This window comes from Miscanthus floridulus, chromosome 1 (genome assembly GCF_019320115.1).
Source record: "Miscanthus floridulus cultivar M001 chromosome 1, ASM1932011v1, whole genome shotgun sequence".
NCBI lineage: Eukaryota > Viridiplantae > Streptophyta > Magnoliopsida > Poales > Poaceae > Miscanthus > Miscanthus floridulus.
The window spans coordinates 136640990-136662864 of record NC_089580.1 but is presented as its reverse complement, the minus strand read 5'-3'; the positions used below and the strand labels follow the sequence as shown (position 1 = coordinate 136662864).

The following is a 21875-nucleotide window of genomic DNA, read 5'->3' as shown; positions in this document are numbered from 1 at the left end:
CATAGCTGCGAGTACTAAAATAGTGAACCGCATTGTTGACAATTTGTATTGTAAAAGAATGTGCATAACATGTTGCTCCTATGCCCTGTGTGTCTAGCAATTTTGCTGGTGGATGATGTATGATAGTGATGAGAGTGTGACAGATCATATTTGTTTAACCCAAAAACAGAAAAAAGAGAGAGAAGAACCCAGCAAAAAGGATATACAACGAATGTATATTTGGCTGCGGGGGGAGGGCCTTTCCAGAGTAGTACCTCCGTCTAGTCTTTCCAGGACCAGGAGGGGTACTGGGGAGAGAGAGAGAGGGGGGGGCGGGGAGGGAGAGGAGAGAGAAAGAAGGGGACTAGATTGACGCGAGGACGGAGAGGTACTTCCTGCTGCTTCGTCTTCAGTCACGTCAAATTTGCTGTTTCTAGCCGGTGAATCTTTCCTATAGTGGATTCTTGCCTTGGTCTCAAGCAGTCAAGCTTCCTGAATTGTCTGGTGCCTTGTTCAGTTCCTCCGCAGTTTTGTGTGGATTTGGTTCTTGCCTATATTCTTGCTTCCGCATCGATCTACTCATTTGTTCCTTCAGCTGGATCTTTGGAACTGTTTCTTTGAATTATTGGTTGGGGAGCACGTTCTTGTTCAGTCTACTCTTTCTTGGTCCGGCAATAGAACAAGAACACGAGTCTTCCATGGTGTTAGAACTTAGTTGAGACTTCACTTTTGCTGATTTGGCCCTCGTTTAGTTGGGCCGATTCGGCGGCGGCAGGATCACTGCAGCTACACTGTAGCTACAGTGACGCTATGTTTTTATTTGGTAACACTTGTTCAATCGTTGACTAATTAGGCTCAAAACGTTCATCTCGCAAAGTACAACCAAACTGTACAATTAGTTTTTGATTTCGTCAACATTTAGTACTTCATACATGTACCGTAAGTTTGATGTGATGGGAAATCTTCTTTTTGTATAGTGTCAAAGTTGGGAATTTGGTGGAACTAAACACACCCTTGGTATTATTTTAAGCTATTTCGTGAGAATTTTAGGCTAAACTTGGGCGGGCGGTGTGATTTTTCAAATTTTGTTGCGTTATGTTCCATTACCAGCATGGTTTATGTGATCTGTGTCAAATATATTCTGCTTGGAATTTCAGTTGTTATTCCCCTGGTTAATGATAGGTCTCCAAAACATGGACGAGTACAGATTAGGTATTACTTTAAATTAATAATTCCAAAGAATCTTATCGTAATCTGAAAATAGACCTGAAGGATGTGTAGTGCGTTGTCAGTTGTAGAATAGATAAAGTGTTGTCATGTTGGGTATACTGGTCTACTGGATTATCAGTAATAGTAAATTCATGTGTTCGAATCTAGAGCTGCAGTTGCAGGCACTGTTATACTCTTCTTTTGTAGCCTGGCATGTATTGCCGATCAGAGCGTGTTTAGTTCCCACCCCAAAATCCAGAAAAGTGTTACAGTACCCATCACATCGAATCTTACGATATATGTATGGAGCATTAAATGTAGACGAAAAAAAACTAATTGTACAGTTTGGTTGGAAATTGCGAGACAAACATTTTGAGCCTAATTAGTCCACGATTAAACACTATTTGCCAAATAAAAACGAAAGTGCTACAGTAGCCCAAATTCCCAAATTTGGGCAACTAAACACGCTCTCAGAAGCTATGCTTATCCTGGAGTAAGTATAGCTAGTAGCTTGGTTAAATATTTCAAAGATGACAAATGAACCCTGTGTGTTAATGTGATGACTGATGCCTCACAATGTTCCTTCGATTTATTTTATTTTTCTGTCTATATTTAGGTTTGTTCAATCTATTTTATAGCCATGTTGGTAGAGAATGAATAGCCAAATTCAATCACAATTTTACCAATTTGTTCTGAATATTTTTTCTATTATTAAAAGCAGCAAGAAGAAAAATGTTTTTGGAGATTGAGTGAAGCGATCTGATAGCAAAAATGCTTCTGCGAGAAATGGATGGTGATCCATTCCATCCCATGCCCAACTATGTGAGTAAAAGTTTGGTATAGGACTGAATTGGTTTATGAATTACAAGATCTTCAATAATGGATAACAAGCCACTTCTGTGTAGGATTTCCTGTCTGGGAATGGTTATTCATTAAAGCAGTTAGTTCGTAGCAACTCTGATATAGACTCTTCATCACCCAAATCTGAGCAGTCTCAGCAAGACTTATCTGACTGCAGCCTCAATGGACAACACACACCAACACAAACTGGTAAAACATTTCCGTAAGCGTCATTACATCTTTTATGAACCTATTTATGATTTTTAATTTGAGATTTTTTGACGGAGAACATATTTGACCCTAGGTTTACAGATTGTTACAAATATGGCTGTTTTGGTATAACTATACATTGTACATATAAAGTATTAAAGCTTGTCCTCAAACTAGATTGAATTTAAGTTCTGACTAGTGACTACTTGCAGTAATGTTTGAGTTGTAAACTTTAAGACTAAGTAATGAACACAAGTTGTGTTGCGGTCTTGGCCATTCTTCTAAAACTTTGCGGTCTTGGCCATTCTCACTGTGACACTGACATAGTATTCCACATCGAAACTAGTTTTATACTATCAAATATGTATAATGTTGTTTATAAATGGTAGTTGGTTACTGCAGTTGTCTTTTTCCTCTCCAATGTATTAAGCTTTTTTATCAGAATCTTCTACTTGCTGTTAAATCATTCTAGGTATGTTGTATTGAAATGCTGTATCTTTTTCAACTTATTTGTGGCCTTGTTGTTCTTGTATCTATATGTTCCTAGAGTTTTGGTTGTGCACTCCACCTTGGTTAGAAACTTTACGTCTATCATAGATATTAATTAAATTCTATATTTGTACTTGCAATGATTGGTTATGGTATGATTTTGGTAAAGCGAAGTGACAACAGTCTCAAAGTACAGTATGTTCTTAGTCCACTCTAGCCCGAATGCCCTGGAATTGTATTTGGCTGTGTTGCTACCTTGTTCGTCTCCCTTATCTTGATCCGAGATCAGGTGCGAGCTTAATGACACCCCAACAATGCACTAAAGCTGAATGTATTATGTGTACAATGCACCAAAGACCAACTAGAGGGCCTGTCATGCATGCTGATCAATTACTGTAGTCTAGCTTCTGCTGTTCCAAAAAAGAAATTTTAGGGAATCAAGAAACCCGATGGATATATCCTAAACTATCCATATCTTTTGTCGCAGAGTAAGAAGTATAATTTAGCTACAAGGATAGATAAGGAGATTGTCTGATATGCTTGCTTGAAAGATTAGGGCCTATCAATTTGTGTAGATATGCTAAATCTCCTAAGCAATCGAATATGCACTCCTTGTCCTTGTTTCAGTTATGAAAAATCATTTATTAATTTGTATCACTACAGATGGATAGCAAGACTGTCCTTGTAGCTCTACTGCTTTGCTTATTGTATAACAGGTTTGTTCTCCCTCTCAGATAACAACGATATTTGTGGAAAGCGGGACCAGGGCATGGCGAAGTCTGTATTGTCCTTTGGTAGCCCGGAAGCTGCCTTTTCCCCCCACAAGTTTGACTACAGCCAGTCTTCCGTAAGCTAATTGGCCTTTTAATCTTCAGTGCTTCAGCCATTCTTGAAATTTAGCTTTTCCTTTACCCACTATTTTTCCAGGCTTGTGCTTCTTATACTGCTGATCCATATTATGGCGGGGTGTTGGCAGGATATGCTTCAAATGGAATTGTGAGTCTCTATGGTTTATAGTTCTACAATAGTTTCAATGTTTATACTAGTTAGTAGGGATGAAAACGGTACGGATATTTTCCGACCGTATTCGAAACCGAATCCGTTTAGAGGGGTTGAGATCTGTCCGTATCCGAGTCCGGATATCTAACATCCGATACCGTATCCGTATCTGAATACTCAAATACTAGTTAGCATGGTAAAGTTACATAACAAACATGATCCATGTATTTTGCTTAAGTTATTAACATTCGGTTACTGAAACCTTTTGTTCCTACCTTTCATTTGTGCTTTGTTATTTTATTTCTGAAATGCTGTGGACAGTGTAGACATTGTTTCGAGATGGAAAGTGGGCAAAATAGTTGGATTTTTAAGTTTTACATGGAAAAAAATAGCTTGGTTAGTTTAATTATGGAATTTGGTAAAAATGCTTCCAATTTAATAGCGGCAACCATGAATATGAAGCCCTTTTCTTCATATTTTATAAGAAAAACGTAAATATGTGAATTTGCTGTGTGGAATCTTTATGTATTATCATGCAGGTTCATCCCCAAATTAATGGTTCAGCAAACACTAGGGTACCATTGCCTGTTGGGCCTGCAGCAGAGGAACCCATATTTGTCAATGCAAAGCAATACAATGCTATCCTCCGGAGGAGGCAAATACGCGCAAAATTGGAGGCTCAAAATAAACTGGTGAAAGGTCGGAAGGTAAGTCTAAAGCACTTCACATTTGCCCATAATGGTTTCTCTTGTAAGTTCAATAATTTTGCACACTTAGGGATGCACTATACTACTAAACTATTTAATACACCTTCCATGATGATTCAGATGGTTATCAAGTCAGTCCAGTGCAACTAATAGACTACTAGTACATTTTTGGCATACAAAAACCTATTGCACTTTCAGTGTATGTGGGAGCCCTTGTGTCCAATACTCCCTCTGGTCATAAAAGCATATATATAGTTTAGGACAATTTGGTTAATCCTTAAAAACTACAAACATCAATAATTTTTAATTGTTGAGTTTAAAAACATGCAAGTTATATATAGACTTGTATTTGAAAATATTTACTAAATCTCATATAAATTTAAAGTAATTCAAGAATGTATTTTAGAAGAAATTAGTGGTCAATGATATGCATCAAAGACCATGCAAAGTCAAATGTGACAACTATTTTTGACCAGATGGGAGTATTTGTAGAAAAATTTGTTTCACCTAAATAATAGTAATTTCCATACCTTATCACATCGCTCTTTATGTCCATTTTCCTTGTGTAGATTTTTTTTCTCAAATATGCAGGATAGTTGTGTATCATTGCATTAAGAAGAAACATATAGAATACAATTATGTTTTGTCTGCTTAAACATCACATCACTCATTGTTACCTTGTAAACAACCATTCTAGGATGCTTTCTCTGCTCCACCGCTTTCCCTTGATAATAAAAGAACCAATAAACTTTTCTGCATGTTAAGATTCCTCTCACAGCATAATTATGTGTCTACCTCTTATTGGTCTATGGTTCTACCATGTGTTCTCATTAGGATCTTTTTGTACTGAAATTATTCTATTCAGTTATGTCGACACATTCAACTATTGAATAACATAGTGCTTCTTTTCTGAAAGCATCAGTCAGCATTTTCCTGTCATGCAAATTAAATTGGATACAGTAAGCACTTCTCTATATTACTTTCTAGATATTTTTTTCCTTTCGCTTTGATTGTGCCAACTTTGTTTCTTCAATGTATGATTATCCTTGGCCAGCACTGTTTATCCATCCGTTATACATACAGTTTGGACATTTTTCCTGGGATATATCAATCAGTGTGAAAATTGTCTTCCCTTCTCTTCTCAGCCATATCTCCATGAATCTCGGCATCGTCATGCAATGAAGCGAGTCCGCGGACCAGGAGGCCGTTTCCTCAACAAAAAGGAGCTCCAGGAGCAGCAGCAGAATTCTCTGCCTTCACTTCAGACTCCAACAGGCGGGGTCAGCAAAACGGCCTTCGGCAGGAACCTATGCACTGAAAGCAGCACATCTCACTCGCCTTCGATGAGCTCTGGGATCTCGAGTGTTTCAAACGGGAGTGGCATGCTGGCTCATCAAGAGCACATCAGCTTCGCATCTGCTAACTTCCTCCCCAGCATGAACTTCCGCGCGGAGAATGGAGGTGAAAAGATGGCCGTCAATGGCGTCCACCACCACACCCCTGTCGTGAGGTGAACAGCCTCGACTGTGGGGGTGCTGGTACAATCACTGGCGCGCTCCGGTGTGCCCGTGGCAATTCATCCTTGGCTTATGATGTATCTTATATATAATAATTTGCTTTCGCTTTCAGTTTCATATGGAGCTTGTCTCAGATTAACTTGGTGATATTTACGACTGAATGACTGAACTCAAGGAAGGGCTACTTGTTGATATGTTGTGGATACAGAAATAATCTCATGTTTATTGTACCAAGTAATGTAATCATGGTTTGGAAGAATCTGATAGATTGTTACTGTATCTGGACCATCTACGATCGAACTGTCTATCCATTGCTAATGCTGCGCTTCAAATATCACGTTTTTATTAGGGCATGAGGCTGCGCTTATCTGGTTTCATGCCGACAATACCAAAGTTCGGCTTGGCAAAAACTTAAAATTTTGATTAATTTCAGCTACCGTCTTGAAGCTTAAAAAAAAGAAAAACTTAACTGATAATGTGAAGCCTAAGTTGGCCAAAACATTCCGTCTTGAAGCTTAAAAAAAAAGAAAAACTTAACTGATAATGTGAAGCCTAAGTTGGCCAAAACATTACCAACCAGTTTAAGGGTTTATTTGAATATCCAAAGGATTATGAGAATCTAGATAGTGATTCAAGAATTTGAATTCTGGATAAAAAATGAGGTCTATTTAGATCCGTACATCTAGACACAGGTTACATGTGGTTGAAGATCTTTCACAATTATTATCTCTAAATAGACTTGTGCGGGTGATCGTTATTTTTCTAGACTTATTTTAGGATTTTAAGGTGATGGTCTTTCTAGTAGTGGACGGCATGTCCTTCGATAGTAGGATATATGATGACTTTGTTAGCCTCGAGATATGTTGAATCGGTCTTTTAAAGTTCCTCGTAAGGTCTAAGGATAGGGTGCGTGTGCGCGCGTTCATATATGTAAGTGTGCTCACATGTAACAAAATAATAGGATGGAGGCGTATAGTTTAATTCTCAAAAACTGATTGTTAGATTATAAGAATCTCCCATTAGATTCTATCTACTTGGATCTCATTCTCATTATCTCTCATTCTCATAATTCTTAGGAAACCCAAACATGGCATAAAGTCCGAAAGCACATGAATTTTGGGATTGACAGAATTTTGGCTTCACATATTGTCTTGGTACAATCCACAATCGTAGCTTATCAAACACATGGAAGTCATAAAAACAAAATAAACAACTATTGACCTGCTTGGTTTGCCCCCTAGAGGCCCAGACAAACCTATCTAACTCAGAGAACCTCAGTCTGACCTAGTGGCTGAGGTGAGGACAAGAACCAAACAGCCCTATGCCTGGAACTACAACTACTTGTGGCAGGCAAGAGCCCACAATAATCCGCAAGCTCTTACCCTCGTCCTTGTGCCATCAGCACACCGCCATCTCTGATGACAATCATAATGTGCGAAGTACCTAATTAATCTGCGTGAGAAATAGCTACCTACGGAGGTGTATGCATGCACGAAACTACTTGGGCAACTTAGATCTAGATGTTCGCCAAGATAACAGACGATATTCACAGGGGAGTTTGTCGCTGCTGTTCACACACAAGTCAGTTTGTCGCGGTCACTTTGGTGAGGTTTCATATCTTCACCTCCCTAACATCGTTTTGTCCGAATGGGGTTCCACAGCCAGGACATTTCCGGTGGCGAATTTCAAGGTTCCTCTGGATGCACGGCGAGCAGAATAGGTGGAAACATTTGGTGATCACAACCTGTTAACGAATATGCAGAGAAATACAACCCTCGTCAGTTTAGGCAGCAAACTGTTCATCCAACAACCAGAGATACAAAGAGGTAAGAATGGTGTAGACCTCTGAAATCATGATTCAGAAACAGGTTCAGGTCATTCAAAAAGATAAGCTGTACAAGACATTGTATGTACCTCTTTAGGCCGGTCAAAGCAGACACCACACTTGAGAATAGCCTTGCATTCTTTTATTTCATCCTGAAGTTTCTGGATAGTAGTCTCTTCAGTCTCAGAGGTCAGCTCCATAACTTCGTTTTTCACCTCTTCATATTGTTCTTCGAGCCGCCGCCTCTCATTCCTGGAAAAAAGTAAAGGTAACGAGCAAATGACGAGAAGCCAGCGGCATTGTACGATCAACTTGCAACAGAAGCCTAACCTCTCATGCTCCAGCAATGCTCTCAGCTCAGATATCTTTTGCTGAGTTTGCTCATATTCTTTCTCAGAGGATCCAACAGAGGAGCGAAGCCACTTGAGTTCCTTATCTGTGTTGGATACCTCCAGGGCAATCCTTTCCAGGCTTATAGTAAGATGCCTGTTTTCAGCTGAAGTTTTTATAGCTTGCGCTACACAAGTGTTCATCTGTAAGAATCATCGAAGCAAACCACTATTAAAGTTCACTCACTTCCGAGTGTAAGCACTAAAATAAATGTACTTTTTGAAAGTTGAAGTTTGCTATTTTCTAGGACTCTGTTGGCACACAAATAAATTCAGTGACTGCAACTTGCCAATAAATGATACTATAGAAAAGAAGTATTACAACATAAGTAAGACAATACCTGCTCTTCACCACGGGCAATTTTCAGTTTAGATGATTCCAGTGAAGTGTTAACTTGTTGGAGTTGCTTCTCTAGCATAAGCTTGTCAGAGAGAAGGGAGCTACAAGCTTGTTTCATCTTCACACTATCTGATACTAACTGATAGATGAGATTTAAGTTACTGTAGTAACCAATAAGAAAATCAAAGCTTATATTGCTTTTGCCAATGCAAAACTGCAGAAAGAGTTTTGTAAACTTGATTAATGTGCATAATTTCCAGCAATAACTAGCTAATAGACATTATGAGGTGGCCAATCAGACGTAAGTGAAGCTCTTTGTCTCAGGCACTACAATATCTGCAAAAATATGCCATAAAACCCACAATACTTGGTATATTATGTTTCCTGTTAGATCCTTTTTCCTTGTTTGCCAGAGGTTCACACTTCATTGCACATCAAAATATGGTTGATCACTTACATACTTATTATGCTCGCTAAGACGCTAACAAGGCAGAAACAATAAGATTGTCTGAAATTTTACAGCTTTTCATGACTTTATAAAGTAGGTAGTGTCATGTCAAGATTGGCATAAAAAACTCTGGGCATGTATCTCCAATCTGTATGTTATGAGTTTGCAGCTTTGACGTGAAAGTGAAAAAGGAGAGAACGAATAAATACCTTTATGTTAAAGTCATCTCTGTCAGTAAGCTGTTGAAGAAGATGCTGATTTTGCGTTTGCATGTCTTCATATGCTTGACCAATTGTCTGTATGCAAATATTATACATTTTACTCATACCCAAAAACAGTACTGATAAACAAAAAAAAAACTAACCTCGATATCAGAAATATAGGCATCTCCTTCAGCCTCTTTAATTCTTATTGCCTCCTTAAGTTCCACAACATCTCTGATAAAACAGATCACAGAGCCACAGAGGTGAGTATGGCATAGACATAGAAAATCAAATCTTAACAAAACAAATCTAAATGTTTACTGGATTCACAGATATAACATATAATACCTGCCACTTTACATCACGTGCACCCAGCAAATATACTAGTTCATATAACTAAAGAACACTAAATTGAGTATTGCATACAACTTGAGATAAGCATGAAAAGTTTTCAGATAAACTGAATTATAAGGACCAAGAGCTATCAATTGTTCTAGTTTGTAAATATATCATTGTCCCCAGGGGCAGAAAGCCAACCTTTCAGATGCATCTACTTTGGTCCTTAACTCCTCTAGTTCCACTTCAGCAAAGGAAAGCCTTTGCTGGCATGCAGCTTCAGCTTCATTTGCTGCTTTAACCCGAAGCTCAAGACTATGCTCCTCTAGATTGCTCCTCAAATATTCAGCCTGATTGCGAGCTCGGGTTTCTGATTCTTCAATATCAGCAATTGTCCTAGATGCACAATGTAGAGAAAATGATGTGATATAATGAATCAAATGTAATATATATGTTGTTCAAGAAAATGAAATATACATGCATGTAAATGTGATTCTTGCATTATACATACATTTCCTCAATCATCCACTGTTCACCCCAGAAGAGTAGTTGCAGTATCCTGCCTAGCCTTCTTATTTTTTAAAACGTTTAAATTTTAAGTTCTCTGAACTATATTTGCTATGTGTAATTACCAACAACATTTAGAGTCCTATATCAAATAGTCCACCTAATTGCAACTTGCAGGTAAAATTAACAGTTATCATTTTTCCTAAGAGCTTGATAGATGTTAGACCAGGTCATGATTATTCAAAGATAGCACACTTAGATAGCTAGGCAGATACATACATGAAACCAGCATGCACCGCAATAAATTAAAAAAAAATAACAAAGTGCATAGACCATGATATAGGCTCAGTCCCCTTTTACCACTGCTATTATTACTGTTACTAATACCTCTTTTTAATCGTTTAGCCCCTTTTTCTCATGTTTAAGTTTCATCTCTAGCCTACCCCCAACTTGCTTGAGAATAAATTAAATTTAAGAACATGAGCAACTATAGCAATAAATCTATTTTTTTTTCTCGAATACGCAGGAGATCTGCGTATCATTGCATAATAGAGAGAAAAGGATCGGCCCCTTACAAGCACCACCACGTCACTCCTAGCCGGGCTGTGAGGGGTTGCTTCTTTACATCGAATCACTTAAACTAAAAGAAATCTATTTATTTTAGAAACTATTGCTTTGAAGAAGCTCTAAGAATCATAGAGCAATTGACATACTATCAGCAAATATAGCAATAAATCTATTTATTTCGAAAATATTGCTTTGGAGAAGCACTACGAATCAAAGAGCAATTTACAAACTATCTAACAATCCTGAGGTATTGTACATCTAATTTTAAAGCAGATAGTCATCCTGTGAGAACAGAAATGCCATCAAATAACAAGGAAAAAAAAGAATATAACGACGAGGACAGTTCAACAATACGATTACAAACCATTTTAAAAGTGTCATACCTTTTAAGCATTAAAAATTGATATAAAAAATAATGGCCAAGTTTTACCTTGACTCAGAACTTCCTTTCGCGTACATATCTGCAATAAACTCCAGCTCCTGCTTTTCCTGCTCCAACTCCTCAACCTGAATGAAATTTCATTGACAAAATATGAATGAAAACCCTGCAACCTACTCCCTCCGTCCTGTAATACAATGCATTCCAAAAATTTTAAGACAACTTAAGGGAATGCTCCAATGACGCATGCACCCATGGATGAAACCCAATTAAGGAGTTTCTTCCCAAATTATGGTTTCTTTTTAACAAACTTTGTCAAATCTGAGCATGGGCACCATATAGAATGTCTTATATTTCAGTACAAATTTTAGAGGCCACAATGCACTATATTTCAGGACGGATGGAGTATCATTTAACCGCAACTTGTGCTCGAAACTTGCATCCGTGAATGCTAATTAAGATTTAGTTTCAAGAAGAGAAAAGGAATATAATTCATGATCAAGCTACCCGACAGTAAATAGATGGTCCAAACCTTATATCCTCAACCAAATGCTGGTATACTGACGATCATTACAACATACACAGCTCATGCGTGATTTTACTTCTGATACAAATCAAAGACGTGAATATGGGCATGCAGGCCATTGAGCAACATTTTTTACAAGCTAACTGCAAAGCTGATTACATATTGATACATAAAATTGAAAAGACCAAATGCTATGTTAATCGACAATATACTAGTGTCAAGTCTATTATTAAAATGCTGTACTACTAACCAATCAAGCTCTTCACTATTATAACGTCAAATGTCCTTGCTAACACAAAGACAAAAACTTGATATAGCTGCTACTGGTGTCTTTGATAAAAGTTCCACAACTCGAAGAGACACCAAGGAAATACACTAATTTTCCCAGGGGGTGAATATATGTATCAATTTCTCAGGCTCTTAGCACCACCTTTAAGGAAACAGAATTTTTTAGGATAACATACCAATGCCTTGAGGGACTTGATCTCAATTACTTGTGAGTTGTATTTATTGGATATCTTCTTGTGTTCCTCAATCTGAAAATTCAACATATTTTCATCACATGTACTAGTCATTTTCCTAGCTCTTTACAATGTCTGCAGAAGAGGATTACAGCATATAGAACTATTCAACATATAACTCTACTGAAACATTTTTTAGGTTAACATAACACCATCATACAATTATGCAAGATGGCATCAAAGTATGCATGTCTATTGACTCTATCCCACAGAGGTCCCACACATAGTCCTGCTTTGACGCGAGCATGGTAGTCAGAATGCAGTGAGCCAATTAACCAAATGAACTCAACTAAATCCAAAAATCTAAAATTCCAGACCCATTATGTTGTGCACTGCTTTATGCTCAAAGGATATCCAATCCGTAGAGTATTAAGTATTAACTTCATTCGACTTAACCATGGTCATCACAACCTAAGCATCTACTGATGCCAGTCCTACTCCGAAAACAGTGCATTGGACTTCGATGATTATATTATGAAATTAGCGAGTTATGTGGAGAATCCACAGTGATAATAAACAAAATAAGGTAATGCTCCATGGATATACTATATATGTCAGACAGATGAATGCCAAATGAGGAGTACATCAAGAGAAACCAGGTAAAATCTAAAATTATGAACTGAAGGACTGGATGAAGAATAGCATGGAACCACAACTCCACAAGCATGTACTTTCAGTCATTATGGGCGTGAACTGGCACCACCACCCAGGTTCGGTCCCAAGAGTGGCAGGGTGGGGATTGGGGAACCAACCATCACTTTGAAATTAGGGGAGAAAAAGAACTGAGTGGAAGAAATATATGCATGAATGTTTTTCATGAGTGCGTAGGAAGCTAACTTCTGACAGGCTAAGCTTTAAAACAACGTTAGGTTACATGAATAAGAATATTACAAAACAACTCGACATAGGCAAAATAAAGGAAATGGTATGCAAGGGATGGTTAACCAGATCAAAGACAAACCTTTTTAGCTACCAATGATCTGAGTGATTCTGCTTGCTCACGCAATGCAAGTGCTTCAGAAGCTGCATCCTTTGATCGACTCAACTGATTCTCCATCATACCCAGTTCATTGGAGAGTGCTGCGGCCATAACATGAATCTCATCCTTGAAGTCTTTCTTACCTAAAAGGATAAATGGAAACAATCAAGAAGAGATGAGCAACTGACCCCCACCCCCACCCCCCACCCCCCTCCTCCTAAAATAAGGTGCATATGTGACAGGTCCCCTCTACCTGAATCTTGCAAAGTCTCCTCAACCTTGGTTTCAAGATCATTCTTTTCAGAAAAGAGTATCTGAATTTGAGTTTCCAGTTCTTCAATTTTGGTCTCATATGTGGTAATGGTTTGTTTAATACTGTCGACTGATTCTGATTTTGCACAAATTTCTTTCTCCCTTTGCATGAGCTGGTCCTTGTCATTCTAAATTCACACAATGAAGAAAAGCTGGGAAAAACCAAAACAAATGCAATACAAAGCAGTATAACAGAGGACAGACACCAAACCTGTAAAACTTCAACCAACCCTCTATAACGCTCTATCTCAGCATTCAGATGCTGTAGTTTATCATTAAGAATCATGTACGGTTTGGATACCAAGACATACTTCTCATCTTTCAATTGCCCCTGCATGCATAGCACAGTGAAATAAGAAAAAACAGGATCCAACTTAAAATACAAAAATGCCAACCCTTCACTACAAATCAAGGTAACAACCTCAAGATCTCCCAGCTCCTTGGATAGTATCAGATTATCCTCTTGAGTCTGATGGAGTTCTAATAGACGGTTTCCTGCGAGGGTCTGCACTCAGTTGGGGAAATTCCACAAATTAGCAGTGAAAGATCAAACATACCACTAAAAGATGAAAACTGAGAAGATTTGAAGATTAACATGATTACAGTTCACAATTACCTTAGCTGCGTCAACAGCATCTTTGAGGTCTTGCCAGCTCATACTTTTATCTGAAGATTTATGAGTAGAAATACCACCATTCACAGCATTTGCCCCGGATGCATCCATTACAGAACCATGCCTCTGCAACTGGAGCACAACCAACTTCCTTCGACTTTCCTCAAGCTCTGCAGTGCTTTCCTCTAGTTCACCTGCAATCCAATGAAAGCATTTGCATTATGAGTTTGTTTAGACCATGTCAGCCAAACTACAATGGTCAGACTCATGGGTGGATCCTATATGGATGTTCGGGTATTCCTGGAAATACTTTACTGTCTTGCTAAAAAACGAGTATATATGTATATACAATTATACATGCGTGTATTTTAGCTGGGTCGCGTTCTTTGTTCTATGTCATGCATTCTCAGCCCGAAAAATCCAAAAGGCCCACCTGCTATCCAGGTAAACTAACCACAGCACCACGGCAGGCCCATTAAGGGGTTGATCCCTCCCCCTCAGCACTTCACAGTTAACATTCGTACATTCGGTGCTTATTGCCACATTAAGAATTAAGAAGAATAAAAAAGGGGAAAAGAACCCCCATACAACATCACACTCTCACACCTTGGAATCTAATAAAACAAAAAAACTGGAAAAACAACTTAACAGCGAACCCTGACCTAAGAAGGTGAACTTTCCCGCTAGTCTTCACAGGAGCAGCATAATCATAAACAAAACAAAAGCCATAGTCACTGATCTCCGTACTTCTTGAACACAGCAACCCATCGAGCAGAAGACACCAAATGCAGATTTGCTATTCTCTTCTTCCAATTCAACTATTTCATCTCCTCCTCGGCTCCTCTGGTCTGTGACCACCACCTTATCCCAGTTGGCAGCCTCCAGTTTTGTTGCGCATTCGCAAATCCCTGCTCTGATCATCACCATGTTTCCCCTCAGTTTAAAAGTCACACGGCATGCACGCATCTGTCAGCGCTTCATTCCCAGGAGCTTTGCCTCCCAGCCACGCACGCATCTGTCAGCGCTTCATTCCCTGGAGCTTTGCCTCCCAGCCACGCACAGCACCAGCAGGTTGCTCCAATCTCTGACCACCTCCAACCAATTGGTTTACACAATTCAGGCTCCACCACGGAATACCAGCATGAGCGGCACCATCCCTTCATTAACAGAGTAAGCTGCTGCTCAAAACATCTTTGGTGCCAATAAATGGTGTACAGATGGCTTCGTAGCTGTACTGGATCAGCTACAGTTGCAGGATGATAATTTCATATGACAGTGACAGGATATATGCACGAGCAATTGAAACGATCAATTAATTTTACAGGATCATAGGATTACTCTATTACGTAACTTAATCCGCCTTTCTAGAACCCATTTATTGTTCAACTTCTAGGCTGATAGAGCAGGATAGTTGATCCTCACTGATCATTTGATCAAACATCACTAAATTGTTAGTTAACATTTCAGATCATGCATGAAGACCCTTTGCTACCTGCTGCTGCTTTCGTGTTTGGAGAACGTGGAGCGCGTCTGTCCTATAGTATTCTCCCATCTTGCTACTCCAGCGTGTTCGCATAAGACTCCGAAAAGCAGATCATTGCTCTCAATTGTTTTTTTTTTCTGAAATCATTAACTCTAAAATGTCTACGCAAATCCATCTGTTGAATTTGTCTTAAACCATCCTGTAGCAACGCACAGGGAATTCACCTAGTATCAGTACACTCTGAACACCCTGCCAAATAAATATGCAGAGCATAGCATAAAGGTCCGTTGCAAAACCAGAATTTATTTCATATAATATGGCAAATTACTTTTTATGTGTTGAGCTTTGATATTTGATGATCATACGAGTAGTTTTGAATCGATAATAGTGTCATAATAATAATAATATACTTTTGTTTTTATGTATTACAAGTATATTATAAAAAAAGGGCGTACCCAGTGCAGAGAGCTCCCGCTCTGTGGGGTCTGGAGAAGGGTGTCAGTGGCAAGCCTTACCCTCGCCTGTGCAATGCGAGGAGACTGCGACTCGAACCCGGGACCTTCCGGTCACAGGCGGTAAGACTCTACCGCTTGCACCAGGCCCGCCCTTCATTACAAGTATATTATAACAAAAAAAAAGTTTTTTAGGCATCGTGCCAATGTCCAAAACCATCACCTATTTGTGACACAGGGGTAGTAGTACATTACATAAGAGGGGAGAAAAGTCAAGAGCTGTGAAAGAATCGTCTTAAATGCGGATGCAGCTAAAGTTTACCCAAACTGAAGCCAGATGGAAGATTTGAATACCTGAAATACACTTGATTTCCTGTAGATCACTTGAATGGTTGCTTTTAAAAGCCTCAATCTCATCAAGATACCTTTTGTGCTTCTCGTTGATAATAGAGATAGCTTGACTCGCATTCTCAGCCACCTCTTTCAAGCAATCATTATGATTTTGAAGGGCAACAATAACATCTAACAAAAGATACAGTTTAATTAAATGGAAAATGGGTAGAGAACTTAGGTGCAGAGTAAATAAGAAGGAAAAATGTGGAAATTTCCCTTTCTACCTTCATTTGACTTCTGTCCATTCAAATCTAAAGACAAAGATTCACTTCTAGCTTGCTGTGAAGAAATAGTCTCTTGCAGGGACTTCATCAGAGTAACAGTTGCTGAACACCGAAAAGCAAGAGCTTCTTCAACAAATTCCAACAAGCTAGTGTCACTATTATCTCTGATGTTGTTTGACTTCAAGAGCCTTAAGAGAAATATCTCCTCAGAAGGACACGACTCCAAAGATTCTGAGGAACAATGAGTAAACAATCAGCTAAAAAGCATCACTGCTGAAATGAATTGGACCTTAAAAGGCAATGTTAATCAAATTTGCCGCAACCTTCTGATAACTCTTCATGGTCAAGTGCTTGCAAATTATCCAAATCCCCACCAGCCCGTACTCCAAGCAGAACCAAATCATCAATCAGCTATAATATACATAGACATAATGAGAAACATGCTGGAGTGGAAAAGGTCCATAGAGAAATTTTCATATCAGACACAAAGGAAAGAACCTGGTTCCACAGTTTATTCAAAGAAATCAGAGTCTTGTCATAAGAACATTGCTCATCTCTCAGCTCCTTGAACTTGCGCCCCAATGCATGCATTTCAGACTTCTGTGCCTCCAGTTGTTGCACCAACTTTTGGTTTTCATATTGAAGAGCTGTGGAATCCATCTGTGAAAATAAAGTAATAATAACGAAAACACAGAATCAGATCCTACAACAGAAAAATGGGGACTTTAAAAGGACACCAAAGTAACATGTAAAATCCAGCAACCAAACTTTCAGAATTACTCAAGTAATATAATAAGCACAGGCACTCAATTTTTATGGTCAGCTTGCAACTTTTTCAGACCAAATTACAACTGAAACTTTGAGTGCTATATTATAGCATTATTACTTGAAATTTGTTTGTTTTCGGTTTGTGACTCTGGTGAACCAAACAAAAATGTTGATGATGCCGAAGCATTGGTGAGAAAAGGATGTTGGGCTGTGGCTGTAATGATTCACAAGCAATGCAAAAATAATAAGGAAAAATGGTACTTGGACAGAAGCCATGCCAAAGTTTGCCGAAACTGTGAGTATGACACATGCCACTAACTTATTTTAGCATCAAAACAAAGACAGCGCAGATCTTCATTTATTGATCTGATTGTAAGTAATACAACAGTTCAAATGGATTGCATCATTGCACATCAGATGGATGGTTGAGAAGATATGTTAATCAGAAGATTGGTAACAAGAAAATGACACGTTTAAACAGTCAGCCAGGAGGTGACATCTAGCTTTGTATGCAACCAAGCCAAAACATGCGCCACACAGCCTGTGTTCTTAAGATTGTAGTTGCTCATTTTTGCTGTGGCAATTCAGGACAGTACAAAATTTTGGTTGGCTCATTGGCTGAGAACCAAAAAGCCCATTGTAAAGCAACTCAAATTCAACAAAAGGCTTCCACCTCAGATCTTTCACATACCAATCACGAACTCCTCAGTCTTATCTTACCATTAATGTACTAACTAACGTTAGCAAAATATCTACAAGACAACGGTTTCAAATGTCAAATCACCTTCTACCATAGGAGTTTAGCATGATGCATAAGAGTACTTGAGGTACTTCACTGGTCATTATTAATGTTGATGTGATTCCTGACACCATCCATCGCAGAAGTCAGTTAATTCCACCCAAGCAAGTTAGGGTTCCTTACCTACACCAGAATTCAATCCCAGGTCTGCACTGCTCTCCACTCCACGCCAATCCAACCCGTGGAGTACGACGAGGAAGAAGACTGCGAGGAAATGAATCCCTCCGCGTGGCCGGCGAGCTCCGACGGGGTGGAGCAGGAGGTGGGTTCGGCGCCGCCTGCACGCGCTCGGGCGCGCAAGGCCGCGAGCCCGTGCCCGGGCGCAGAAGGAGGCTCGGGAAGGCGAAGAGGCAGGCAAGTATGCGCGGAGGGAAGCCTCTTGTGCGCCGGGCCGCTTTTGGCGGGTTGGTCCGACGGGAGACGAGTCGGCGCCGGCGGGCGAGCTCGTCGGAGCAGCGGCGAGAGAGGCAAGCGGCGGAATGTGCTTCCGCTGATCCGCTCGCGCTAGACGGCTGGAGTATGTCAGCTCAACCAGCTCGCGCTAGAGTGGGCCGGGCCCATGTTTGCCTCTGTCGGCCCGGCCGGCCAGGGACATCCAGCCCACCAGGCGCCAGCCGACGGCGCCGCGAACGCAGCCCGGGCCGTCGCAAGCGGTTCGAGTCCTCCGGAAACGAACTCGTCGGCGATGGCTTCGTGACGGAGCCGCCACTGGAGCGGCAGCGGCATGGCCGCCTCCCACTCGATGCGCATGACAGTGGCTGGTGCAGCTTAGCTTGGCATCGTGGTGGAGATAGTGCAAGAACGTTAATTGGTACGTAGTAGACTCGTTTCAGAAGAGACCGCTTAGGTCTACTGATGGTGGCCTGTACAAATTGATAATTTGATCAGAATTACTCCACTGCAGTGCCCTGAGATTCTCAATTTCCGTTAGTCACCTACGCCCGCGTCCAAATTTTCCGTCAATCAGCCGCACTCTACTTCTTCCCCACCCGCGCCCGCCCCACCTCTTCTTCCCCAACTCCAGCGTGCTTAGAAAAGAAGGGTTTTGGAGTGGGGGTGGGGGAGGAAGGCCAAACATGCAGTAGGGACGGCGGCAGGGTAGGTTAGGGGCTCTGACGGCGGTGGAGGCAGCCGGGCCAAGTCGGGGCGGGGGAGCTCCATGGCCGGTGCTCGCCGTAGAAGGAGGAGGGAGGGGAAGAAGGCAACCGCCGCAGGTGCGCTAGGGTTTCGGCCGTGGAGATCCGGCAAAACTTTAGCGCGCCACGGCGGGGCGGTGGGCGGTGGCGGGGGCGAGGACGAAGAGGTGAGGTGGAAGAGAGGAAGAAGACTTTCAGAAAATGTGACTGAAGCTGACAACTGATAAGGATACAGACCCTAATTTGATATGGTCAACTTTGATTGAGAATGTTGTTCCATTCGAGGCCATCGTAAGCAGCCAATTATTTCGGATCAAATTTAAGCTTATCTTTATTTGTTTGGTAATCCAAATTGCACATACTTTCATTTCCTAGTACAGTAGTACCTGACTGGCATTTCCACAAACACCACCTATTGGCGTCCCACTGATTGAGCATGGAGAAGATTGATTAACAGTCATTCGCCCAAGGCATGCACAAGCACTTCTGAGCAAATAGGAATGGAATAGCACGGCAGTGGACGGTAGCGGGGAAGCGCAGAGAGAGCGCTTTTTTTTTTCTTTTCAAATCACAGTAACGCTTGTAGTACCTGGCTTCACGCAGCCTATATTTATCTACCCCTATAATATATCAGTCAGAATAAATCTATAGGCACATAATAAATGTCTGCTCCACAGTCATGACATTTGCTATATCCACACCCATGAATATATCCAGAAAATATAACATCATCGAAACGGATACACCAGATTATCTCTTAGTCATTCTCTCTCATTACTCATCCAAATCCGACGGCTCATGTTTAGTGTGCCTGCCCTCCATCGTCCTCCCGCGGACCTCCCACGCGCATGTGCCTGCAGGTCAGGCTCGCGTTGATTTCGGTTGCTCGCGTCCACGATCATTTGAATCCTAGGCCGACGGCACAGGAAGCGGCGACCGCGAGGGAGACGGCACACTGCAGAGGGCACGACGACCACGAGGGGCATGACACTGGGCGCGGCGGCGCAGATCGCCACTGCCCAGAGTCGCGCGACTCCTCTCCTCCCCCACGGACGGACACCAGGGCAGGGCGCCACCGCCGGCCACCAGGCCACCGACAGTCCTAGCTCGATTTCTCTCCCCAACACGCGACTCCAACTCATCCTCTCCCCTCCCTCTCCCCGAGCACCTCATCAGGCTCGAAACCTTAGCTCCGGACGGCGGTGGCGTGGCATCGATGGCGCTGTTGTGGCGCTCCGGCCGAGGACTAGGCGGGGTGATGCCTTCGCGGCCCTGGAGGACGCGGGCTCCGTCACTCGCGGGTGCCAGGGCGTGGGAGCAAGCGGCAGCCGCCGCACACGGCGACTCCGACTCCTCCTTCCCCTCCCTGCCCCATCGCGTCGCGCACTCCGCTCCTGCCCCGCGTGCCTCCCTGGGCTCGAAACCCCAGCTCTGGGCTCTAGCGGTGTGGCGACGATTGATGGCTGCTGCTACGGCGCTCCGACAATGACTGATCTACGGTCTGAACCCCTCTGATCCGGTGCGCAGCGGATTAGACTCCAATGGGGAAGTCTCCAGCGAAGTGGAGCAAGGCCATGCTCTTCGGGAGGAAGAAGTCGTCATCGAGGTCCGGCTCCACCAAGGCCAATGATTTATCGATGCGTTCTTCTTCTTCATCGGGAGTTTTAGAATGCTGTTGCGATTTCGATTTTCTGAGTGTGCATCAAGTCCAGCTAAGGAGTAGGGATCTGTTCTAGCAACTTATGCGCGTAAAAAAGGGTATATATTTTCATATATATATTGTTTATTTCTGTATACAAATGACTAGGTTAGCAACAAACTCATTTTAATACGAATTGACAACTCACCGGTGGCTTTGAAATTTTTTTCTAGAAAAAGGTAAAGGGCATTATCTAAACACCGTTCACATTTAGTAGCAGAGCAATCCTAACAGATCGAGTTTTTTTTCCCATAGCAAATAACATTAGCTTCAATGCCACAGTGGATGCAGAGAGGTGGCGCAGGCAAGTGTGATGACGTGCTCTGCTCTTGGTAAGTTGTGAAAGAGGTATTTAATTTTTATACTCTGTGGCCGGTCTGTTCGAATCATTGTTTGAATGCTTGAATTGGATGCATTTTAATTGTACATTGTTGTTCTCGTAGAGAGCAGGTTCAGAGAGAAGATGGAGCTAGGGAGAATGTGGGCAGCCTGTTGGATCTTGGCACTGCCGCTGCTGCTCACTTTTGCCAATCTGTATTGTACCCTGCACAAATATAGCATGTTTGTTTCGTCGTAACCGATCGTGGATTATTTACTGCTGGCTGGTTTGGTGTGAGAGAAAAATATTGTTCCAGCTTATAATCCACAATCATATACGAGCAAGCGAATAAGCTGATAATCTTCAGGTAATGTGAACTGATGCCTGTATCTCTTGCTATGGCCATCTGAGAGTTGTTGCCTAATCATGGAAATAAAGGACATGTTCTCCATTTCTTCTAGATTTGAAGCAGGTAATAGTTGCATGAAAACATCAAGTGGCATCTACGGTCATGATCAATAGTTTCACGGTGGATTGATGGGCGTGCTTTCTAGATGAGGAATTACACCAAGGAGTTCATGCACATACTCCGACGCCAGAGCATAGGGTTCGCGAGGGGGAGCTCAAAGTGCCGTGGTGTGACACTGCACGAGTGTGGCCACTGGGAAGCTAGGATGGGGTAACTTCTTGGTAAGAAGTAAGCTGAC

The 21875-nt window shown here is 41.3% G+C and overlaps 2 protein-coding genes across 2 annotated transcripts; one reads left to right on the top strand and one right to left on the bottom strand.

Moving 5' to 3' along the window:
* The first annotated feature begins 235 nt into the window (after nucleotides 1-235).
* Nucleotides 236-6221, top strand: LOC136494711 (nuclear transcription factor Y subunit A-4-like). Its single transcript, XM_066490889.1, has 7 exons — nucleotides 236-367; nucleotides 1910-2010; nucleotides 2094-2238; nucleotides 3462-3574; nucleotides 3655-3723; nucleotides 4266-4433; nucleotides 5579-6221. Exons 2-7 carry the CDS (start codon nucleotides 1960-1962, stop codon nucleotides 5945-5947), a joined length of 915 nt encoding a protein of 304 aa, XP_066346986.1. The 5' UTR covers nucleotides 236-367; nucleotides 1910-1959; the 3' UTR covers nucleotides 5948-6221.
* Nucleotides 6222-7028: 807 nt separating this feature from the next.
* LOC136542190 (E3 ubiquitin-protein ligase BRE1-like 2) lies at nucleotides 7029-18516 on the bottom strand. Its single transcript, XM_066534518.1, has 19 exons — nucleotides 18138-18516; nucleotides 16946-17107; nucleotides 16771-16858; nucleotides 16448-16678; nucleotides 16185-16352; nucleotides 13899-14089; nucleotides 13704-13787; nucleotides 13494-13613; nucleotides 13224-13410; nucleotides 12953-13113; nucleotides 11935-12006; nucleotides 10996-11072; nucleotides 9693-9887; nucleotides 9317-9389; nucleotides 9162-9248; nucleotides 8506-8643; nucleotides 8106-8308; nucleotides 7865-8027; nucleotides 7029-7694 (listed from the first exon to the last, which is right to left on the bottom strand). Exons 2-19 carry the CDS (start codon nucleotides 17105-17107, stop codon nucleotides 7563-7565), a joined length of 2532 nt encoding a protein of 843 aa, XP_066390615.1. The 5' UTR covers nucleotides 18138-18516; the 3' UTR covers nucleotides 7029-7562.
* Nucleotides 18517-21875: the final 3359 nt, after the last annotated feature.

What these genes read in the sequence shown, in the direction of transcription:
- LOC136494711 (XM_066490889.1), top strand. Translation starts at nt 1,960, where the DNA reads ATGCTTCTGCGAGAAATGGATGGTGATCCATTCCATCCCATGCCCAAC. An exon ending in GATATGCTTCAAATGGAATT is followed by an intron (nt 3,724 to 4,265) that starts GTGAGTCTCTAT and finishes ATTATCATGCAG; the next exon opens with GTTCATCCCCAAATTAATGG. An exon ending in AACTGGTGAAAGGTCGGAAG is followed by an intron (nt 4,434 to 5,578) that starts GTAAGTCTAAAG and finishes TTCTCTTCTCAG; the next exon opens with CCATATCTCCATGAATCTCG.
- LOC136542190 (XM_066534518.1), bottom strand. Translation starts at nt 17,107, where the DNA reads ATGGATTCCACAGCTCTTCAATATGAAAACCAAAAGTTGGTGCAACAA. An exon ending in CCATGAAGAGTTATCAGAAG is followed by an intron (nt 16,679 to 16,770) that starts GTTGCGGCAAAT and finishes ATTGTTCCTCAG; the next exon opens with AATCTTTGGAGTCGTGTCCT. An exon ending in TTGCCCGTGGTGAAGAGCAG is followed by an intron (nt 8,309 to 8,505) that starts GTATTGTCTTAC and finishes TGATTCTTACAG; the next exon opens with ATGAACACTTGTGTAGCGCA.